General features: G+C 47.3%; 1 protein-coding gene across 5 annotated transcripts in view; it reads left to right on the top strand.

Annotated features, from left to right (window-relative positions):
* Positions 1-11,116: 11,116 nt before the first annotated feature.
* PDE1B (phosphodiesterase 1B) overlaps positions 11,117-24,035 on the top strand; it is a 144,168-nt gene continuing 131,249 nt past the window's right edge. The window contains exons 1-2 of one of the 5 annotated variants that reach the window (XM_081851749.1): positions 11,117-11,131; positions 12,160-12,277. In XM_081851749.1, coding sequence (XP_081707875.1) covers positions 12,171-12,277 — 107 coding nt within the window. In that variant the 5' untranslated portion in view covers positions 11,117-11,131; positions 12,160-12,170. Of the gene's footprint in view, positions 11,132-11,311; positions 11,478-11,837; positions 11,968-12,159; positions 12,278-24,035 lie in introns of those variants that run through there. The other 4 variants (XM_081851746.1, XM_081851745.1, XM_081851747.1 and 1 more) reach the window with 4 other exon arrangements.

Genomic DNA, 24,035 nt, shown 5'->3' with positions numbered 1-24,035 from the left:
CTACTTGCACTTTGATATGCTTTCAGACTGCTAGGTTGGCGGGAGCAGGGACCGAGCAACGGGAGCTCACCCAGTCGCGGGGATTCAAACTACTGACCTTCTGATCGGCAAGTCCTAGGCTCAGTGGTTTAACCCACAGCGCCACCCACGTCCCATATCTATCTATCTATCTATCTATCTATCTATCTATCTATCTATCTATCTATCTATCTATATCTATGTGTATATATATATATATCTCCAACATGTCACCTTCTAGAGGTCTCTGGAGTCCAGCTCCCATCAGCCCTGGCCAGCTTGACTAATGATCAGGATTTTTTTTACTTAACAAACTGTTAATAGCGCTGACTCTTAGCAGCTTACAAAGGACCATTTATGATATATATTAAAAATACTGGTAAAAGGCAAGCATTAAAAACAAGGTAATGCCACATTTTAAAATAGATCAACAATTATAAATTGTACATAAAACCCATGTGCTGAAAAAGCTGCATTGGTTGTCACTTGCCAGTTTGTTTCTGGGCCCAGTTTAAGGTGCCTGCTTAAATGACTCAGGCCCCCCAAGTATCTGAAAAGCTGCTTCCTTTCCTACAGACCTCTTGGGTGTTTAGATCAGCAGATAGGGCCCTCTTGGTAGATCTGCTGCCCTCTGGAGTTTAGGACATTCTTTGCAGCAGCTCTCAGGCTGTGGAACTCCCTCACCCACAGAGGTGCACCTGCTACCTTCGTTACACGGTTTCCATCATATGCTGAAGATGCAGCTCTTTACCTGGGCCTTGCACAGCTGAGATCTAGGTTTTCAGGAATCTCCTTATTCCTTTGACTGCGATTTGTTTGAGACTGTTTATTATATTAAATTTTAAATTGTTGTAACCTACCCTTATGGTAAAGGGGGGTACGAAACTGAACTATTATACTACAACAACAACAACAACAACAACAACAACAACAACAACAACAACAACAACATTACATGGTAAAATCACAGGCCTGGATAGGATTGCTGGAACCAAAAAAGGTGAATGCAGCGAAGGTGGATGTCTAATGAATGTACTGCCACACTGAAGGATCAATTCCTGGCAAGTGTGGAACAAACAGAACATGGCATTTTAAAAGTACCAGTTCCATAGACTGAAGCTGTTGAGAGGGCATGTGTGGAGTTCAAGTAAATTGGTCCCAAATTGTTCTTGCACGGATCATGTGACCGCATGGGAGCACAGACAGAAAGAAGCGCGGCCCAGTTTTGGGACTCAACACATTGGAGGGTATGCCTTTCACACCAGAGCGAAACAAACAACAATCCATGGAAAAGCCAGTTGCTGTTTGTTCCAATTCAATGCTAAAGGGCAGATTTTCCAGGGGGGAAGTGGCTGGGCAAGTAGGAGTGTGAATGAGTCCAGGGCCAACCTCGCTGGGGCCCATGCTTTTTGTGTTCAGCTTCTGTCCCCGTGTTTCCCACTGGCAGGTCTGGGTGGGTTCTGCCACAGAGCCTTGGACTCTCCCCCTCCCCCAGTTGTGGTCAGAGTTTCCTTTTGCATTAGCAATTCCTGTACAGGAGCGAGCACAATTAATTTCCCTGTCACAAGCCCTCATGAGCAACAGATGTAGCCCGTGGTCCTGTTTGTTTTTCCTCTCCTGTTATTTCTGAAGCGGGTGGCATTCAAGCTCACACAATGCGGTTCGTCCTCCCCCCCAAAACTCTTAGATTTTGCTTATCCCCATGATTTTTTAGTGACAGCTGTCAATCCTGGCTTTGTGGCTGTCCCCACTCTGCCACTCCCTGCTATTATTGCTGTTCCTTTTCTTCCTGCTCACTCCATCTCTCTCCCACTTGGCTCTTTTTCTTTGCGTTTAAAATTCAAGACCATGTTTCAGTACCTTTGGCAATTAAAGTATCTGAGGTTCTGGGAGCTGCCTTGGCATCGCCCATCTGAGATTCTCTTACAACTCTTGCTGGCAGCATCAAAATTGGAGCGGAGACAAGTTTCCTTCTCTCCCCCCAATTCTCCTTTGTGAGCTTTGATGTCGCCGACCTTCGCAGCCTCTAGAGGTTCTGGATGATGAAAGATTTGCAGGATATTCTCCAGAATACCTGACACCTGAATGTATTTTGATTTCAATATTTAATACATGGTACTTGATCTTTGACAGTATCGGATCATATTTTTTATTTATTCAAACATTTGATGCCCTGCTCTTTGAGACAAAGGTTTAACGTTTTAAAATGACATTGTCTGTTCCCTCATCCCCTAAGGCAAAATAAGGGTTGATCTATCAAGAGGAAAGCACCAGTAAACTGGAGAGGCCATCTCTGGCAAATAACTGGAGAGCATGCAAGGACTCCCTGCTGCCCTGTAGGACCTGGTGTTTGATCCAAGATCAGACTCTTCACAAACATCATTTAAGTTTTATGCCCAGGTTGTGAGTAGCCTGGTGATACTCAGCAGACTGTTTAGCTGCTGCTCACACCTGTTGCCGGTGTTTCATTTGGTGCTTAAAGCCCCAGGCTATTTCTAACTCGGGCTACAAAACCTGCTTTTACCTTCTCTCTTAGATTTTTGTTTAAGCGGCCTTCCCTTTTCCTCTGCTGAGCTGTTATTTTGGCTCTCTCAGTGGAACAGTTTGGGAATTTGCTGTTAATAAATAACAATGGGTACAATAGCTACAGTTTACATAAGGCTGCGATGGTTTGTGTTGTGTGTCTACAAAAGGGGGAGAAAGGGAGAAGAAGAGAGGGATTGCTTTAATTGAGATGGTTATTCCCCCAGAGTGCTGTTATAATAACTAATAATATCCGGGCGAGAGGACCTGCTGATTTCAAGCTCTGTTAGGAAGTAGCACAAATAGCTTTGGGAGGTAATGTGACTGACAAATGGCGAGGCATCTCTCTCCCTCCCACCTGGGAATATCAGGAAAGCCTGAATTTCAGGCTCCTGAAATTTCCCATAGCCTCATGCCATGGGACTAATTACCCTCATTTTTTAAAAAATATTATTATTATTATTATTATTATTATTATTATTATTATTATTATTAGCCAGTATAGAGGAGCGAATGGAGAGCTGATGAGGTTATCAACTGACTAAGGAAAGCAGCTTGACCTGCTTGAGTGCCTTTAACAGCAGCTTGATCTGCAGGAATGAGCGGGAAATGCTTTTCACAGCATAGAGATGAACATTATTTCCTTGTCCAATAGAGGCTAATGCTGCTCCCATAAGACGAGAGCTCAGGGCTCCCCAATGAAACTGTGGGCTCCTCTACACTTCCACTTGTTCCGTGCCTAGAAAGCAAGGGGCCAGGAGGTTTGTAACACTTGTTGGAGCCAGGAATTAGAAGGGTTTCAGCATTCAACCTACCACAACTCATAACGATATTTTGCATTCTTGTGTGTGTGGTGCTTTTACCATTTTCCTTTGAGAAATAGTCAAAATAATGACCCTTTCAGAATACTGTTTTTTTTTTTTATTTTATTACTCCCCCACCTCTTCTCTGTTGCTTAATTCCTCTAACAGCTCTGCGATGGAAACTGCCACTTTGAGGCCACTCTTGCTGCAGCACAATTGTGACATGACGAAGAAACAAGTCACCCACCCACTTGTGTTACATAAACAAGTTACATAAAGCCCAGGTCCAGATACAACCAAAGGCAGAGCTGTGAATCCACCAAAGGGAAATAACTAGTGAGCCTGTTAACAGTTGGTACCCGAAAGCTGGATCGCTGAAAAGCAGCCCCCAAAAGACTATCAGCAAAAGTCCTCCATGCTGAGAGGCAAGGTGAACATTTATAGAGAACGAAGCACTTGACATTGGGGGGGGGGGCTGTTTCAATCAGGGGGTGAGGTTCACACAGCTTGGAAGCTTGCAGTGAAAATGTTTGGTTTGGGACCTAATCCTATTCTCTCTGTCAGCTGGAGAGAGTTGGCGCAGTTATTCTTATTTATTTCAGATCCCTGTATACTGCTTTCCATCATAAATGGTCCCAAAGTGGTATCTGTACAGCAAATGAAACTGTCTCAATATAATAAAATTTGGGGGGACATCAAGGAAAACAACAACAGTCCTGTTCAACAACTATTCAAAGGAACTGTATGGTGGGAGTGATCAAGCATGGCATCCAGTGTGTTTTTGCCATGCAACAACATCCAATCCGAGTTGTGACCATCTGTGCCTCTACACTCTGGTAATTGACAGGTGGGTGGGACGCTGTCTACCTTTTTAAAGTGACTCATCAGGGGTTGGGTAACCCAGGACCTGGTCCCCCAGCTGAATCTAGTTCACTACCCCATAGAGCCTAAGGGGAGGATGCTCCATAACTGGGGTGCTACCAGAGAGAAGGCCCTGCTGCAGATCTCAACCCAAGACGCTCTCCCTGTTGATGGGACCACAAGCAGCGCCCCTCCCTCGCTGACATTAGGGGGCAGGCTGGCTGGTATGGGGAGAGGCATGCCCACGAACACCAAAGTTTTATCCTGCATCTTCTTATCCACAGTTCTTTTCTTATTATTGATACCCAAAAAAAGGAAAAAACAAGACAAAAATACAAACAAAACAGTGATAGAGAGAATATTTATTACAAATCAATAAAGCAAAAAGCGGTCCTTGGACTATAGAACCAACCTCTCGTCCATTCCTTGTTTCAATTATCTATTACAGTGGTACCTCGGGTTAAGTACTTAATTCGTTCCGGAGGTCCGTACTTAACCTGAAACTGTTCTTAACCTGAAGCACCACTTTTGCTTATGGGGCCTCCTGCTGCCGCCGCGCTGCCAGAGCCCAATTTCTGTTCTTAACCTGAAGCACTATTTCTGGGTTAGCGGAGTCTGTAACCTGAAGCGTATGTAACCTGAAGCGTATGTAACCCAAGGTACCACTGTATTTGTTTCCAATACACATTTTTATCTTAAATTAACTAATTATTGATTTATCTTAGATTTCATATCTTTTTTAAATCTACTACTAAAGTTATTCAAATGCTGTGACAGTTTAAACTACTGTAATTGTTTATCAAATAAACTTTGAAGACTTCCCATTTTGAGATACGGTATATTCCTGTTTTGGTTTGTTCTTTATTTTTTCTCATAATCTAGCTCCACATAATTTGTTAGCTTTTGGATCCATTCATGGGTAGAGGGGATTTCATCACTCTTCCATTTTGTAGCGATAAGAGCTCTTGCTGCCACTGTGGCTTATAAAAATATACCCTTCATTTTTTTGCGGATATCCAAATCTGTGATCCCCAGGAGATAAGCTTCTGGATTTCTCTTAAAGGAAATCTTTATTATTTTTTGTATTTCTAAGTGCAACCCATAACCATGGCTGTCAACTTTTCCCTTTTCTTGCGATGAATCCTATTCAAAATAAGGGAATTTCCCTGTTAAAAAGGGAAACGTAGACAGCTATGCCTATAACTGCCACCCCCATAGCAGTCTCACGAGCAGCAGTTGGAAACTCACCAGCTAGGGTGGTCCGGAGGCAGTTTTAGGTAACATGACCAGTCTGGCCAGACTGGATGCTGCACTGCGGGGGGGGGGGGGGATATTGCAGAACAGACTGAGAGAGGAGGAGTGGGGAACCAAATTTTAGCACCACTGAAATATGAAAGTCTGCCACTGGATGGTCATCTATTAAATGAATCCTTATATCTGTGCCTTCACACATATAAAATACATAATGTTCTATTAAAAAATAAATTAATACCAACTCTTTTTGCTAACATTGTTGGGTCTGTGGCCATCTCTATAACCATTACACTATCTGTATCCATGTATATTTAAGAATATGCATACATCCATATAGCCAATAATCAATACCACATGGATAAGCTGCTATTCATCATTAACCGTATTATATCTATTTAATGGGAACTAATGAATGGGTATTAACTTCCTTCTTCTGTCTTCCATTGCATATGTTATCACAAAAGATGTATTTCAATCCATTTTTTATTTTAATGTCTGCATTTCTAAAGGGCACCACAAAATTCAGAGAAGTGCAAGGATAATTACATCCTGATCCATGCACTTTGAAAGGGGCCGTGACAGATTCATGGAGAAGGCGCTCAGTGGCTATCAGCCATGATGGCTAAGTCCTACGGTTGGAGGCCATTTGATTCTGAATGCCTGTTGTTGGGTATCACAAGAGGGGAGACAGCTGCTCTTGGCCAGAGCTGGACCAGGTGGGTCTGTGGTCGGATCAGGCAGGGCTCTTTTTAATGTTATTTTAATCTGGGAGATGCAAATCAGGTTAGTTTGTGCTGGAATGAACAGAAATTGAATTCCACAAGCATTGCAGCAAACCTCTAATTGAGGAGTCTTACCATGTGAACAGCTGACATGGTGTTTTCCAATTACTGTTGCCACTTTATTTTCCAGCTTTGCTCTTGTGCCTCTTAACAAGCAGCCTGACAAACAGGCGTTAAGCAGGTAAAGATTTTTCCACTCCTATCTTCCTGATTGGCTTCATCTGCTTAATTTATTTGCATGAGATTCCGTTTAGAGTGGCTAACCTGCTGGCAGAGAGTGGAGCACAACCTTCAGAGTGTGGCTGCTTGTTGGCTAGAAAAAGTAAGAGGCAAAGCCAATTCCTACTTTTAAAAAGAAAATATGTCTCCCTCAGTCTTGGGAGGCGCACTGTGGCCCCTTCACCCTTTCTCCCCTACTCCTTTTCCCAACCCTCCATTTCACTGGGGACCCCCCCATTTCTATGCCTCGCCCTCTCCCCTTTTCTGCAGCTCACTTTGTGCCCACCCCACACAATTATATACTTTTTTGTATCTAAGATGAAGAAGAACAAGCCCATCAGTTAGCTTGTTCCGTTAGAGAGCTCATTTAATGGATATTGTACATATATGTGTATTTGCTTGATAATAAAGTATCTCTTAAATTTCAGGCACCCCCTGATTCGCATGGGGGTTGCATTCCAGGGAATGACCTTGGGACTTCTTTTTTACACACAAAGCATTGGCTCTACCATTGAGCCACAGAGAGTAGGCTATTTAAAATTGCTTTGTGAATGAAGAATTGTCAATGGGTCTCCTAATAGGGGCCAGAATTACCATCTTCTTCTATGGAAAAGAGATTTCCCCACCTTATTATTTATGAAATTTATATACCACCCTATACCTGGAGGTCTCAGGGTCTCACAGAACAAAATTATGGTGTGTTTTTTGGTCTGCCCTGTGCTCTAGGAATGCAATACAATGCAATACATAAATAAATATGTTAGGGAATTGGAATTTTTCCAGTAATATGAGATCCTACTGCCCAGGTTGTACCCTGGTCAGGTACCTCTGTTGCTTTATTTTAGTACAAGTTTACCTCCAGCTCTGCTCATAGGCTTTGAAGAAGAGGCTGAGACACAGTAATGAAGCAGGTGGTGGATTTCCCCTCAGCTTTTATCTCCCAGCCCTGAAGGACCAGACCAACGGCCTGTCCAGTCCAGCCTTCTGCTTCCCACAAGGAGGCCTAAAGGCAAGGAGTGTGGGCACAGCAGCCCCCGCAAGGCCTGCCTGCCAAGCCCCTGTTAATGGCAGGCACAGGGGCAAGAAAGAGCCTGAAGCAGGCTGCTGTGTCAGTCTCCTTCCCAGCACAGTTACTGGGGGGGATGGAGGGGGGATGAGGCTACCTTAATTTATTTTGCTGGTCTCTGGGAGTGAAAACAGATTATAAATCTGTCTCCTATTTTAATCAGAACCACCGACTGGTCAAAACCAGCCCCTGGCCTGCCCCTATGTCTTTAATGGCCGCTTAATCTGCATCAAACGGTGTGTGGAGGATTTCAGAGCAGGGAGAGAAACAGGATCACTGGCAGATCAACTATGAAACTAATGAAGCGTCAATTTCAGGGCCCCTAATCCTGGAGGGGCCAAAGAAGCAATTTTAGTCCACTTGCTTAAAAACTTTGTGTCTAGGAGACCCAACTTGTATTGCACAGCTCAAATTGATTATTTTTTGTTGTATATTTTTCAACAATCCTCAAGCTGATTTTTTAGCAGCTTATCTGATTTTGCCCAAGTTCCCCACAATTCAGCTCTCACCTTTGGTTCCTTGAAGCTGTCAGCATGGGACAGCAGTCACACTCTGGGAAACGGCTTTGACAGGCTGGCTAAACCAGGTGAGGGGAGCCGATGGGTCTCAAACCCGTGGTGAGTTAGGAACTTCCCCTGCATGGGAAAACAGGCTCTGGAGGATTAAGCGAATAGTGGGTCGCATGGTCAAGAAGGTGGCTTCTGCATGTGCTGTAGAGGGAAGTGAGGGGAAGATGGGGCTTGTCAACCTGGAAGGTGGCCCATTTAGGAGAAGGAAAACTGATCTTAAACCTCCACTGTGTTTTAGCTAAACTCATTGTGAGAAAAGCTTTGGCAGTAAACCCCAAGGAAAAATCCATGTCCACTGCCTTGCAGGACATCTTCAGGAGAAGAAAAGGCTAAGGAGTAAATCACACACAAATCACGCTTACTCCTTGTATGCATAGGAGCCAACTCCTAGGGGCCAAGGTCCCTTCCACACCCCAAAATAAAATATTTAAGGGGGATAGTTCCCCCCCCCCAAAGTGGATGGACATTGTCATTCAAATGGTGTGTGTGTGCCATGTCTTCTGATTAATTATGCAGGGTGGGGCTGACCTCCTCCCCATGATTTGTTCAAGTTGGCAACCCTGGTTGTACACCTCCTTCCAGCAACACTTGCAGCCCTGCTGGAGCCAAACATCTTGCTCTGCTTTCCTTTGGACCACATCAGCTTTGGCCGAGAGGGGATCGTGTCATCTGAACAGCCCAAGACCTCCATACACACTGCCCAGGTTTGTGCCCGGGGAGGTCACTTCTGTGCTGCTAACACAGCAAAAACAACATGGGAGGCAGCAGCTTTGAGTTACCAGTCTCTGCAGCAGATGCTGTGATGCTCCAGCAGTTTGACTTTACCTCTGGAGGCACACTCCATTGTCTCTTGAGACAGATGGGTGCCAACAACAAAAGTTCTGGGTAAACAGGAATAAGATCTTGCTGGACGAACACATTCAATTGTAGGCCATAGCTATTGTGAAGGTTTAGGTTATTTACAAGTGGGATCTGAAACAAAAGATTGCAGTGCGGAGTGCTCCCTATTAGGACTGCAACCCACCCCCTGCTTTTCTGTCCCCCACTACAACAATGATCATTGAGCTCTTGGCTTCTCCCTTAGCCCCACCCCTCCCAAAATGTTCTTACCTTTCTGCAGAAATTGAGCTTACCCAAGGCTGTGTGTGGGATGGTACTATTTTGGCTACACAAGTAACAGCACTCACAGCCTGAGCATCAGAAATAGAGGGAATTATGCGCAGCCTTGAAGATGATGAGTGTCTGACAGCAACATATCAGTGAGGGCTCTCCAAACTCTCTTGAAGTCCCAGCTATGGACCAGGCTCCTACTCTCAGGTGTACAGGTGCAGGCTGTGTGATGACTACCCACCAAGGAGGGCAATGGATACTTGAACGGGATATCCTGGTGCAGCCATTTTGATGCAGCTATTGTTCAACAATTGAGAGACAGAAATCCACGCCAATCTACTTCAGCTCATCTAGAGATCTACCAGCAGAGGTGTAGTGGTTCAGAATAGCAGGGAGCATAGATGCGGAGCTTTGAACCATGGAAAATATGTCTTCTCACCCTTTGTGCTGATTGGAGCCAACCAGAGGGAAAGAGGAGGCGAGAGAGCCACTGGCTCCCAGGGTCACCCTGGAAAAGAAAACTGAAGAGGAGTTGTTCCATTTGCTCCAAGGCTCAGCATTTAGGGAAACACGGGAAACACAAGGTGCTTTGGTTTCAAGAAAAGGATGTGCAAGTTCTGAGAAAGACAGGGTTACTTAAAGGAAAATGCTGCTCTGAAAGCAAATATTGGAGCAAATCATTTGCCCAACCTTAAAAAGGTAAAGGGACCCCTGACCATTAGGTCCAGTCGTGGCCGACTCTGGGATTGCGGCGCTCATGTCGCTTTATTGGCCGAAGGAGCCGGTGTACAGCTTCCGGGTCATGTGGCCAGCAGGACTAAGCCGCTTCTGGCAAACCAGAGCAGCACACGGAAATGCCGTTTACCTTCCCGCCGGAGTGGGAAGTGCAAGTGCAAGTTTATCTACTTGCACTTTGACGTGCTTTCGAACTGCTAGGTGGGCAGGAGCAGGGACCGTGCAACGGGAGCTCACCCCGTCGCAGGGATTCGAACTGCCAACCTTCTGATCGGCAAGTCCTAGGCTCTGTGGCTTAACCCACAGCACCATCCGTGTCCCTCATTTAGTCCCTCATTGCCCAACCTTAGAAGGCTGTATAATCTTAAAAAGCAGTGTGGCTGTGAGTTGCGTGGCTGTGACCAGGCCTGTGCAGAGCTTGTCTTTGGCTTGGGGTGAGAGTTTTGTTAAAATAAAGTTATAAACTCAAACAAAAAAAGTAGCTGGTCCCTGGTGGGCCCCCTGGCAAGGTTGGACTCTGAGGCCTGGGGCCAGGGTCCCCAGCTGCTCCTCCCCGCGGCCCCTCTGCATGGGCTTGGCTACAACTATCATGAAGAGATCCTGCAGTTTGGAATTTCATAGAATCATAAAATTGTAGGACGCAACTCAGTCAGGCCAATACACCCAAGGAGGACTTGAAGCCTGAACAGGGGGAGACTTCTGAGAGCTGGACAGAGAGGGGCACTTGGCCCCTGGATCTGAGGTTCCCCATCATGGGCCTAGCCAAAGGGGGGGGGGAAGCTGCCCCCCAATCAATCAAAAGCAGCACAAATCTGAGGTTTAGCGCCCCCGCAACAAAAATCCTGGCTATGCCCATTATCCCCATCCCCGATGTTGAGAATATGGAGCGTGATGGACCAGTGGAGCTGACTTAGTAAAAGGCTGTGCAGCAGCCAGACATTGATAGCACATCTCTTCCCAAAGAATCCTGGGAACCGCAGTTTGTTAAGAGTGCCAATAATTGCAGGTCTGTAAGGGGTAAACTAGAGTTTCCAGGAGTCTTGGGGGGCGTGGGATGTATAGTGCGTGTCCTAGTGGCTACAAGTTTCTATGTTCCTAAGCATACGTTGGCACAGGCCGAATGCCGCCTGGTGGCTTCTGCACGTCCTCAGAGGTTCTCTCGTCAGAGCGGAGCGCTGGAGTAGGAAACAGGTGCGCGACTCGGTGCCCCAGGGTAATTGCTGGCTGGCTGCCTTGCGCTGCCCGGCCCGGCCCGCCTCCTTCGCCCAGCCTCTCCCCGCTGCCGCACTGCCTGCGCCGCCGCGCCAGCAACAGGGGCGAGCCGCGCTGCTGCTGGCCGCTTGCAGAAAGTTGCGCGCTGCCAGCGACGCTTCCACCGGAATCCGGATGCGCTCCGAGGAGGCAGCCGCCGCCGCCGCCGCCGCCGCCCCATTATCACCATCCCCAGCAGCTGCGCCCGGGCTGCTCCTCCCCGGGACGTCGTCGCCGCCGCCGCCGCCCAGGGGTCTCCCCGGGCAGAGAGGGCGACTGGAGCCGGGTAATGGTCGCGAGGGCGGCCTTCGCCGAGGATGGAGGCTGCGGGGGTCGCGGGCTTTTGTGGGCCAGCGCGGGGGCCATTTTGGCTTCGCCTCGCCTCCCCTGCAGGCACCTGCCAGGGCGCGCGGGACTCGGCGGCCTTTCCCGCTTGCCTTCCCCGGAGAAGCGAGGGAAGGAGGCGCGCGCGGTTCATCTTCTCCGCTGTGGAGCTGCGCGTGGGAGCCGAGAGGGGGAAGGAGAGTGGATCGCCGGAGCCGGGCCGAGGAGGAGGAGGGATCGCACGGGAAGCCACCCTCCCTCGCTCGCTCGGTTAAGGGAGGCCATTAAGACCGGCGCGCGGGGGGGGGGGGATTGGCTGCAGCTCCCCCAACAACGGATGATTCAGGCGGCTCGCTTCGCCCGAGCCCGCCCCCCGCTCCTTGCGCACCAGCCCCGGCCGGCGAGTCCTCCAGGCAGCGCCGGGCGCCCAGCAAGCCACCCGGTTACGTGGGGTAACCAGCTAGCGCGCAAAGGCAGGGAGAGGGTGCGCGCTTGCTTGCTTGCTTGCTTGTGGGGGAAGAGCATTGCCTGCCCCCCCCCACGCGCGGGAGTGGGGCTAGAAGATCGGTGGGGAGGGGAATCGAGGCGCTTGCTCTCTCGGGGCTCACCATTTCTTGTCTCTCTTTCTCCCCGTCTGGTGCCAGAAGCAGCGGCGATGGAGGTCCCGCAGCTCGACCTGCTGGAATCCCCCGAGGGCTGCCCCTCTCCTCTGGAGCTCAAGTCCGCCCCCAGTAAGAAGATGTGGGTCAAGCTCCGCGCGCTGTGAGTAACCCGATGTACTTGCTCCCCTCCCCGCACCCCTTGGGCCTTTCTGTCTGCCTCTGGCTCCGCCGCCAAATTCTTTCGGATCTTCCCCATCTGGCGTCCCTTGGCACCGCGGAGGCTTCTCCGATCTCCCGGACACCAGTCGCGCGTTGCGCCCGGGCTGGGTGGGGGCGAGGACTATGCCAGGCTTGGAGGGCAGGGTTGCTGCTGCTGCGGTGCCTGGTCGGCGGAGGAGGAGAGGACGCCTGGCCGGGCTTGTAGTAGCGCTGGTCCCGCTCGCCCCTCGCCCCGTGTTTTCTAGACCCTGGACCGGGACGTGTGCATCCTCCTCAGCTCAGGGTTCGCTCAAGCTTTCGTCTGTTCCAACAAGTTTAGGCAGTTGAATTCTCGCTGTGCTTCTGCCGCTGTAATGGGGGAACTGCCAGGCTTTACCGCTGGGGGGCTATTTTTTTTTTGCCGCAGCAATTAATAGCATTTGACGAACTGTCTCCAGCTGCTTTGGTGTCGGGAAACCCATGAACCCCCCCACAACCGCCAGCAGCGCTTGTTGATCTTTCCATGTTGTGAGAAGAAGTCATCTTCATGCAATGTGCAACAGTCTTAGTGAGCTTGTGTTGCCTAGGTTGGGGGTTGTTGTTGTTTTAGCTGCATCCATGGGGACTAGAAACTTGCCATGCGTTCCAGACAGAACTTGTTTACACCACTTTTTCTGTGACTTAGTGCTTGAATAATGCAAAAGTGGGTGATCTAGAGCAGGAAGTAGCACCGAAAGGCCAAGAAGAAAACCAGTAGTGCATGGGATGGGACAGAGGAAGCCACCCTGCAGCAAAACAGAGTATATATCCATTTTATCCAGTGTTGTCTACTAGTGACTGGCAGTGCTTATCTGGAAGAAGATCATTGCATTGCTTGCTTTCTGGTTCCTTGAGAAACAATAAAAAAACCAACAACCTGGAGATGCCAGGGATTGAACCTGTGACCTTCTACCCATGGGTGTAGCCAAGGGGTGGCAGAAATTCCCTCTAAATCCCCCCATCCATCAAAATCAATATAAAAAAATACAAATCTGCCCCCCTAACAAAAATCCTGGCTGTGCCCCTGCTTCCACCCTAGCAGCTGTTTGGATATTGCTCAGCTGTCCCTGGAGGGTTCCTTGGACTATGCCCTAAATCCATATCCTCTGCAGAAGGTCCTTAGCTCAGGGATAAGTGTACTTGCTTTGAATGCTGAAGGTCCTTGGTTCAATTTCCCATCTCCAGTTAGGGCTGCGAATATCTGCAGCTACTAGGTGTAGAAGTCTGAGCCAGAGAGCAATGGCCGAGCCAGTACAAGGTGGCTTCCTATGTTCCTAGGCTGGCCATGTTGGTGTGGCTTGGTAGTTATGAGACCGAGCGACAAATGGGGCAGCTCTGGGTTCAAAGCTTGCCTTTGTGGTGAACTTACCAGGGGGCCTTAGCAAAGCCCAGATTTGCTGAGCCTGACCACCACCAGCAATGTAGGGATGGTAGCCAGTGGCGTAGCGTGGGGGGTGCAGGGGGGCCGGCCGCACCGGGTGCAACATCTGGGGGGCGCGCTCGCACTCACAGCTCTCTGCCCCTACCTGGCTCACTCAGGGTTAGGGGGCGCAAATTACTTGCCTTGCCCCGGGTGCTGACAACCCACACTACGCCACTGATGGTAGCCCTGACCTGCTTGCCTTGCAGAGTTTGCCATAAGAATTGCACTGTGACAACGGTGCATGTGAAGCTCTTCAAGCATTTTTATTGCTAACCATTTCCAGGGATCGGGGCAAGTCCTGCATGGCTTGTAGGTGGCAAGAATAAAATGCTGCATTCTAAGTGCAACTCGCCAGGGAGAAAACCCCGTTGAGTTGTTATTGGAATTTCTATACTGCCCTTCCTCTGAGGAGCACAGAGCATTTTTACAATATAAAAACACAAAAAATACACAGCATGGTAACAAACAAAAACCATAACCCCTCACCCATTATTATTATTGTGGAATTTACTTCAGAGTAAATATGCTGAGGATTGCACTGCAAATTAGCTGCCTGCCACCAAAGAGATCTGTGGCCCCCAAAGCATCTTTTTATTGTTGCAAACCTGACGTCGAATTCATTGGGCCAAGTGCAGAGGTTTGTGTTGGTTGGAAGAGGCAGGCTGGGATCTGACGCTTCCGTAAATACAAAGTCCCAGTTTCTGGCTACAGAACCCCTTGCATCTTATTCCCTTGCTACCTGAAGGCACAGAGGTCTCCTTCTGAAGCTGCCCTTGCAGGCAGGCTCTGTTCCAAAAGAGTCCTTTCTTTCCTGAGGGAGTGAAGGGATAATCATGAAGTAGCTTAAGATTGTGTTCTTTCTGCAATCTTGCCCCACATTAGATCTCTTTAAGTGCTTGCATGTGCTGAATTTTGTTGTTGGAATTATGAAACTGGATGTGACCTGGTCACCTGAAGGAGATGTCAGGCACAGTTCAGTGGCAGAACACTTGCTTTGCAAGCAGAAGGTCCCAGGTTCTGTCCTGGCCATCGCCAGGCAGGGCTGGGAGAGGCTCTTGTGTGAAATCCTGTTGCCAGTCAGTGTAGACAGTACTGAGCCTGATGGACCCAGTGGTCTGACTTGCGAATGGCAGCTTCCAACAAAGTCATCCTTCACTCCATAGGGCTGTTCCACCCTCCCAAGCGAACACTCTAGAGCCAGCTTGTTGCATTGCAGGGGGCTGGACTGGATGACCCTCAGAGTCCCTTCCAACTCTACAATTCTATGATTCTGTTTGGAGGCCAGGGTTCAAATCCCCATTCAGCCATGAAACTCATTGGGTGACCACCTTTGGCCAGCTGTCATCTCTCAGGCTAGCCAACCTTACAGGGTTGTTGTGGCCCCTGATGAACCTTGGAAGAAGAGTAGGATGAAAACAGGAATGAAATAAGGTGCCCTGTGTGGCTGCTGCCCTGTGGCCAGATAGCTGGCCCAGCCACATGCTTTAAGTTTTCTGGCTCTCCTTTTCATTCAGGCTCTCTAGGAATCTGGCTTAAACTCCAGGGGACAATTTGTGAATCAGGCTCCAGGGATTATTCTGGGAGCCATCCCACGGCTGCAACATGTTATGTTTAAAGCTTGCTTTTAGCAGAGCAGAGTGCCAATTCACACCTCTCCGACACTTGCAAAGGGTAGAAAGGAGGTGAGCATGTTCACCTGTCAGCAGCTCAGCAAGGGTGCATTTTAATTCATCCATAATGCTTCAAAGAAGGAGGGGAGGAAACCCGCTCTGTGGTGTGGTTAAACTGTGTCTAGCTTGAAGGTGTTGGAAATTGCAAATGTATTTTTTCCTGCTTGGGCAGTTTTCTTATAATGAAACTGGATGGTGGTGCAATGTAGTAGAGAGATGCAAATGGCAAATGGGTGAGCGTGGGGACAGGGACCATAGCGCAGTGGTAGAAGACCTCCTCAGCAAGTATAACAGGGATTGTGGCCCCCCAGCTGTGGTTCAGCCCCAGGGATAGTGGAAGTTGGAGTCCAGCAACATCTGGGAGGGCCATAGCTTCCCCAACACTGATATAGAAAGACTCAGGATCAGTCTCTGGCATCTGCATCTAAATGGTCAGGTAGCAGGTAATGGGAGAGACCTTTTCCTGTGTGAGCTTGGAGAGCCACTGCCAGTCAGAGTAGACAGTACTAGATGGTCAAATAGGCTGGCCTGATGTAAGGCACCTTCCTCTGTGTACCTGTAGTGGTTGGTTCAGGTAGCAGGTTTTGGGGAAACTTCTGCCAGGAACTGCCTGCTAGGCAGCATTATTTGGGAAACTGACATTGCTGGACTCCAACTCCCATTAACACGCTCAGCGGTTAGGGGTGATGTGAGCTGTAGTTCAATATCATTTGGAAGACACCAGGGCTAGATGGACCAACTTAACATATGAAGGTAGCTTCATATCTTAGCCTGACTTACCTTCAATCCGAGTTTCCTGTTAGTTTCCTGACTTACCTTCCTTGCAGTGAAATCAGCTGAGGATACATTTATAGTCTACTCTTGGTCCCTCCCTTGAAACAGGACAGGGAAAAGCCTAATTAAAACATAGGGTCCCTGATCCACACAAAAAGTTGCACAAGTTGCTCTTGTCCCTACTTCAGAGCAGCGGAAATGAAATTGGGATTTAGAGATTTGGCTAAAGTCTGCCCAGTTCTTCTCTATGCACTGAGAACCTGAGGTGTGAAGGCGACACTTGTACAGGAGGTGGGATTTGCTGCCGATCCCTGAGCAGTGAACACTTGGTGGCAAACTCTGATTTCCTGCTGTGCAGTGTGTGAATGGGCTCCGTGTTTCATATGGCAGGCAGGGACCTTATTCCCACGGAGCTGGAAAATGTGTCTGGCCAGTACTGCTGCAGGTGGGAACTCACAGGATTGACTGCTTCCTTACCCACAGAGGGGGGAAAAGATTCCTGCACATAGAAAATCAGCATGTCAGGGAGAAAGCCAGGCTGGACATGCTAGTTTTCTGTGTGCAAGGGGCTTTTCTTGGCACACAGATGTGCCCACCCGCCTGTGGTCTGGAGGCCAAATTAGACAGGATGCAGTAAACATGTGGAGTGATTGTCAGTGGTGTTTGTTTTTCTTTCACAGTGGGCTCTGAATTTTGACGGCCACATTGGTGTCCACAGACCATTTAATTTCCCCCCTTTAGCATCCTCCTTACACCCATCAAGTTGCTTTCCCCCCTCATTCTACAAGCCATTCATTTCACTGAGCATTTGTGGGATCACATCTCATACGAAAGAGAGAAATTGTTTCTCTGCTTCCCTTGCACCAAGCCATGCACATGCAATTATAAACCTTTATCCCGTCTTCTAAACTAAATATCCTCATTTCTATTAGCCTTTTCTCACGAGGAAGCTTCTGCTGTCTGTTGATGCCCCTCCTGCCCCCTTTCCAGCCCTGCAATGTCCCATGGATAGACAAGCTTATCCGCAAAGTAAACATCCTTTGATTTGGAGGCCTGATTTCAGTTGTGACGCAAGGCATGGCAAAACACTGATCTGCGCACGTCTCCATCTGTGCATGCGTGCGTTCCCATACAGTGTGTGCTAGCTTGTACACATGAAGAATTCACCTGTGGTCTGCCTGAGTCACAGATTGCTGCCATGCTCAGCATGTCACCTTGGGGGCCAATACCTGAATGCATGTCATTTAAGATAAGGCAGTAATTACATGCAACTCTTGCTGAGGTGAATGTTGTATCGGTGACCCACATTGCATTCATATTGGAGCTCAGTCTGCCCTAAGTTTTCTCCAAATTCCAGCTCCCTTAAGCCTGCATGTGCCTCTTGGCTGTTTCCTATTGGATGAAAGGTGGGAGCCCACATTGCCAAGGCTGTGGGAAGTGATGGGTGCCTGTGCCTCAACCCCCTCCCCGACTTTATGGCCTGCTGGCAACAGAAGTTGCCATTGATACTACTTTTTTTGGTGCTTCTCCTTAAGCCTGGCATTGCTCAATGACCAGACATGTCTTGGGGGCTTCTAGTTGGTGTTGCTTGCTAAGTATAGCTCTCAGAGTAAGTCGGGGGTGGGCTTCTGGTAAGTCAGGCTCTAAGATCCCTGGGTGATGAGAAGAAGATTCATGAGGATTTCTAAATTCCAATTATTTCTAACAATGGTAACAACAAATGACTCCCTCTCCTCCCCCAATTTTACTGCTGAAATGAAAGGGTGAGGGAATCAGGAGTTGGTTTTTGTGTGAAAGGGCTATGAGCTCAGTTCACTTCTATAACTGTCAACAAATTCTTGGGCTAAGTGTGTCTGTGGATAAGTTGCTTTTCATAATCAAGTGAACCGTGCTGGAATGCCAGCATCTCTCAGGCCATAAAACTCAATTATTTTTCATTAGGGTTGAACACCTTATTGTGGTTTGTGAGTGAGTAAAGAAGGGCTGGGGAACCTGTGGCCTTCCATATATCGTTGGACTCCAGCGCCCATCAGCCCCAGCCATCACAGCCAATGTTCAGGGGCAATGGGAGTTGTAGTTCAACAACAGCTGCAGTGGCACAGGTTCCCCATCCCTGGTCTAAAAGCACCACCCATTTTTGGCATTTGCTGTGAACACATCAGCATGCTTTTGATGCTCTACGTCATGGCATCATGCCCTATCTTTTTCCCCTTTGAATGTCCTCTGCTTCATTTCATTTTCCTACCATTTATTTCTGATGATAAAACCGTTGACTTCACATGATTCTGTTGATGATGTCACAAGGTGATGTCTGGCTGTGTTGTCATGGAGATATTTACTAATATCACTTGGAGTTTTTATACACACACACAGATAATCTTTTGGGTTGTTTGAGATGTGCAACTTCAAAAAAGAATATTTAAACCAGATGATACTTAGTGCAGACCCTCTTCCCTTCCTTCCTTCTTTCCTTCCCCTCTTCCCCACTCATACCCTCTCACATAGTGACTTTTTCTTCTCTCATTCATTCAGTCTTTTTGAAAGGCCTCAGCTTGGGAACCTGTAGAATTGCTGATTTATTAATTTCAGTGTATAGCTCACCGTTCCTCCAAGGAGTTCAAGGTGGTGTGTACAGTTTTCCCCTTCCCCAGGGGTTAGTTAGACTGTGACTGGTTCAGAGTCACCCAGAGAGCTTCAAGGCTGAGTTGCGGTCTGATCCCTGGCTCTCCCAGATGTTAGTCAAGCACTCTAGACACTGCACCACACTGACTCTTGGGCACATGTGCCCACCCTCTCTGAGCCTTCCCTGTTTGGCCTCCATGCTTGTGTGTGTGTGTGTGTGTCATGTAAAGCACATGCAAGGGGCAATATAGGAAACATTGGTGAGATATGCATTGGTGGGGGAATGTCAGGGATTCACTGAGGCTGGATCTACACAAGAGGAAGGGAAATGTGCCACTTCCAAGCCTGCATTTCCCTCCTGATGTAGATGTGAGTTTAGGGTTTTCCTCCCCACTTTCAGGGAAGGGGCACTAGAGGAGTTTTTAACCTTTCTCTGGCTTGCTGATTTCTTCCTTGCAAAAGCCCCCCCCCCACAATGTAAAATAAAAACCCCAATATCTTCTGTCCAAAGTGGTCTCCTAAGGTCAGAAGAAACCCAGCTTCAGGGTGAAATGACCAGAGAAGAATGGGTGGGTGGGGCGGGGAGGGTTAAGCAGCCCCTTCCAATGTCTGGCTCTCATTTTCAGAAGCCTTCCAATACTCTCCTTTAGGCATTGTCGGCTTGCTGGTGCATCACTGGAGTTAGTTTGTTTGCTTTTGTATCTCACCTTTAGTTTCAGCAGGTGATGACTGCATGTGTCTCTACACCACCTGGGACTGTCCCCCCCATGTGTTAGGGGATACTCAGACAATTGTGAAGGGACAGGTGAGGCTAGGGGCCGTTTAGGAAGGATGGTACTTGTTTGTGTGCTGTGGGAAGCAGACCCTCTCTCAAAGCACATTGAACCCTTTAAAAAACTTACCTGTCTGTCCCCTTCCTAGATTTTTTTGAAGTGACATAAGCTTCAAAAGCAAAAGACATAAGCAGGGTTATGGGAGCTGCATTCTCATCCCATGGGATGATCCAGTGCTTGAGAGAATGCCAGTCTGTGTGCTTTTCTCCCTCTACTGTTTAGGATGCAAATGTAGTCACTCTTGTTTTGCTTCGCCTATGGCGATGCTTTACAATAATTGAGCTTCCGCTGCTTTCTGCTAACTCTCTCTATTCGTTTGTGCTTTTGTTTTTATGCTTTGTGATGGGAATAGTTTGCTAATCCTTCCTTCCTTCCTTCCTTCCTTCCTTCCTTCCTTCCTTTCTTTCTTTCTTTCTTTCTTTCTTTCTTTCTTTCTTGGTGTGTGTTAACTTTCCAATCTGCCTGGAGCAGCCTTTTTGCAATCTGGTGCCCTCCAGATATAGATGGACTTCAGCTCAGCACAGTCAACCGTCAGGAATGATTGTCACCACTGGAATCCAAAGAGTCTGGAGGGCATCAGGTTGGGGAAGCAGGGATCAAAGTAAAATATTTTGTTAGTGTCTTTACTTGCATGGAGTTTTTGCTGCCTTCTCCCTCCCCCCCTCTCCCCCCTTCCCATTGCCATTGTTTCCTTCTCTCCTAAGCTGAATGGGAAAGACCTGCGCAACTGGTGCTGTCCAGTAATGGGACTGCATTACAGTTTCATGCCACTGTCGGTGTATGTTTATAGGGCCTTGGAGGAACTGGGAGCCCTGAAAGGGGAGAGAAGGAAGTGGTATAGGGAGCCAAGGAATGCAGGAAGCTGCTTTATACTGAATCAGACCATTGGTCCATTTAGCTCTGTAGTGTTTATATTGATTGGTGACAGCTCTCCAGGGTTTCAGAGAAGGGTCTCTACTTACCAGGAAATGCCAGGGATTGAAATCAGGGCCTTCTGCCTGCACAGCTGATGCTCTGCCCCTGAGCTGCAACCCTTCCTTCCCAAATCTTTTCTCAAACATCATCTGGAAATCATGCTGAAATCTCCCCTTCCCTGATTTGACTGCTGATGCTCACATAGGGTCTTTCATGACCCTGCCCTCTTCCATGTTTCCCTTCCTGAATTCTTATGTTTTCTGGAGCAGCATGCAGCATGAGTTGTGCCGCGTGTTTCCCACAGCAGAATGATCTGTTTTATTTATTTTTATTTGCAACATTTGTATGGCACCCAAAAGCAGCATTCTCTGGGTGGCTCACAAGGATAAAACTTTAAAAAAAGAAAAAAAAGAAAAAGAAAAACATAGCAGTCATTCAGCTATCAATATAAAAAAGCAACAACATAAATTTCTCATCAACGGCAAGTCAAAGAGTATAATCAGCTACACGGCATCACCAAAAACAGAATTTAACATCCAGTGGAGGAAAAGTGCACAGATCTAAAAAGCATGGAGGGGCAGAAAAGAATCAGAACAATAAGGTCCAGAAAGGGTGTACAGTGGTACCTCTGGTAACGAACTTAATTCGTTCCGGAGGTCCGTTCTCAACTCAAAACTGTTCTTATCCTGAGGCACACTTTTGCTAATGGCGCCTCCCGCTGTGTGCACGGTTTCCACTCGCATCTACTTCCGGGTTAGCAGAGCTCATAACCCGAAGCGTTCGCAAGGAGGACGGTTCGTAACCAGTGGTATTACTGTATATATTAAATGGCATTTATATTCAGCTGTTTCTCTAAGGAGCTCAAATTGATGTAGGTTGTTTCCCTGCTTATCCTCTCAAGAGCCCTGTAAAGTAGGCTGAGCAGAGAGACAGGCAGAGTGATTGGCCCAAGAACATGGTTCAGTTTTATTTCGTATGCCCTTAGAAAGGAAAACAGATACAAACTGCCTACTTCTCATTGGCATGTATGAAAAAATATTTTTACATACATTCATACACCGTACATATGAGTTTATTGTTCTAGCCAAAGGCCATAACAAATTTGTAGCAAAAGTTTTAATAAAATAATGCAGAACACACATCTATAATAGGAGCCAGCATCCATGATGTAAGTTACCAGAGACACCAACAAGCTAAAATCCAGCTGGATTTCAGAAAAGCTGTGTGTGCATTTGTGTGTGTATAAAATGGGGAAAACAATCTGTATCACAAGAAGTATTTATTTGGCAAGATGTAGCATGTTTGTTCATCCTGAAAACAATAAAATAAGTGTTTTAATGCATCTCTTTTTTAAAAAAGGAAGGGTGAGAGGCATACGTTTCATTCCTAGCTGCAGCATCAGAAGCTTCTAGGTAGGATGATTGGGAAAGGCTTGGCTGAAGCACTGGAGAGGTGTCTTTAAGATTTAGGTCCAGTCAATGTTTGACATCTCTTATGATTTTGACTCAAGGTTGATTCCTACAGTCCCCTCATCACACAGCCAGGTGTGGTTTGACATGATGCTTATTCTAGCAGGCTGGATGGCAGAGCTGTGCATGGCTCATCTGTCGTTTGCTCAGCTTTCCCTTAAGGTGGATGATGAATCTGTGAATTTTCTTTCAGTTGCTTGAATAATGAATCCATCACCGTGCATCTTGGCTACATTCAGAGTCCCATTTAAATCGGCTGTCAGTAGGTGCCTGTGTTCAAATGCACAACTGTGTTTGGCTTTTGAAACTCTTAATGGCGCTTGAGCCTTTCTTTCCCCTGGCTCAGAGGAGGTTGGAGGCAGACAAAATTTGTCTTAATATGATATGAGGTTTGCAGTTGCCAGTGACCTCTGCAGTCACTCCTGAGAAATCAGGTTAGTTCGCCTAGGTATAGTTAACTAGCTAAATTAAGGTTACCAGATTTCTTTCAATGAATCCGGGGACACTTTTCAACTTCAGTCAGAATGGATGGATTTTGTCAGGGGACTGATTTGTAAATCTGGGGACATGTGGTAACCTTAAGCTAAATGTCTGCTTTATGGTAAACAGGTGTGTGTGGGGGGGGGGGAGCGCTTGGAGTGCTGGGCCTCTTAGGATTTGATGTGCATTTTGCACCCCAAGAATAATCCACGGAAAATGTATTGACTTCAATTTGCTTGTTTGCCCTGTTGATGGTCAGATCAGTCAGCATTAAGCATAGTGGGCAGCTTTCAGCATCGTCATAACATTCCCTCCAAGTGCAGTATTTTACTTTTCCCCAAAGGAATGAATGTCGATTGCCACTTATATTTATTTCATTTCATTTATGAATCGGTTCCCATGAAATATCCCAAAGTGATGATGAACAACAAAAGGATAATAAAAACATCAACATTAAAAAACAGATTTAAAATGATTCCAAATTCAATACAGATACAGATGGGATTAAAAAAAACCCTCCTCTTAAATGGCTTGTTGAAAACGGTTTTCAGTAGGTGCTGAAAAGACTTTAGACATGGTTCTTGCCTGCTGTGTAGTGGCAGGGAGTTCCAAAGGGCAGGTGCTGCCACACTAAGGCTTGATTTGTACATCGTATGGAATGGACCTCCTGATGCGATGGCGTTTCTTTTGTTTAAACAAGCCTATTCAGGCTTGCAAATTTGACATGTATTTTAAAGTGTAAATTTCTTTCTTTTTCACCATATCTTTGTCTAGTGATGAGAGTGGTGCTGGTCCTGCTTTTGTGACCCACTTTAGATCAAGCTGTGGTCCAGCTGTGGGGCCTGACCCACCAGCTGAAGACAGGGAGCCCAGTTGGCAGTGTAGCCAATACTAAGGTGGCTGAACCAATGGTCTGATTCAGTATAAGGCAGCTTCAGATGTACTGTGCTGTCTTTGAGCCTCTGATTTATCTTTTGAGTGCTGCTGCTGTCTGGTTAAGATTGTTTTAAAGTCTTTGGAATAAGGGTGCAGCTCCAGTGTCCAAGCCAGGTCAGCTCTGAAGAATCATGCCACTGCTGGTGAGCTCAGGTCTCTGAAGACACGTAGGGAAAGGGGGGGAAGATGCTTCCACAGAACCTGGTTAAATGCCTGCGCTCCTGTGAGTGGGTTTATGCTTCTGCAAATGCCGTATTTATTGGGGTGGGGGGGACTTGGTGTCATCAAGGGGTGGAGTTTGGGTGGGCCTGAGTATTCTACCAAACCCCTGCAGTTAGGATGTGCTAAGCTGGTAGGGGACCATCCAGAGATTTGACCAAACTGTGAGCTTCTCCAACCCAGGATGACAGGCGCTCTCTGCCATCTTCGGATTTTTACCTCAGGTGTGCACTTAGAATCATAGAAACAGCTTTTAGTCTTCTTTTAAATGTATTTGTGGTTTTTGATGTTTTTAAGTGTCTTATGGGTAAATTGCTTTGAGATAGTGGTTTAGAAGGCA

Source organism: Podarcis erhardii (assembly GCF_964252035.2).
Source record: "Podarcis erhardii genome assembly, chromosome: 2".
Classification (NCBI taxonomy): Eukaryota; Metazoa; Chordata; class Lepidosauria; order Squamata; family Lacertidae; genus Podarcis; species Podarcis erhardii.
Note: the sequence above shows the minus strand (reverse complement) of the source record. Positions and strands in the feature narration are given on the sequence as shown.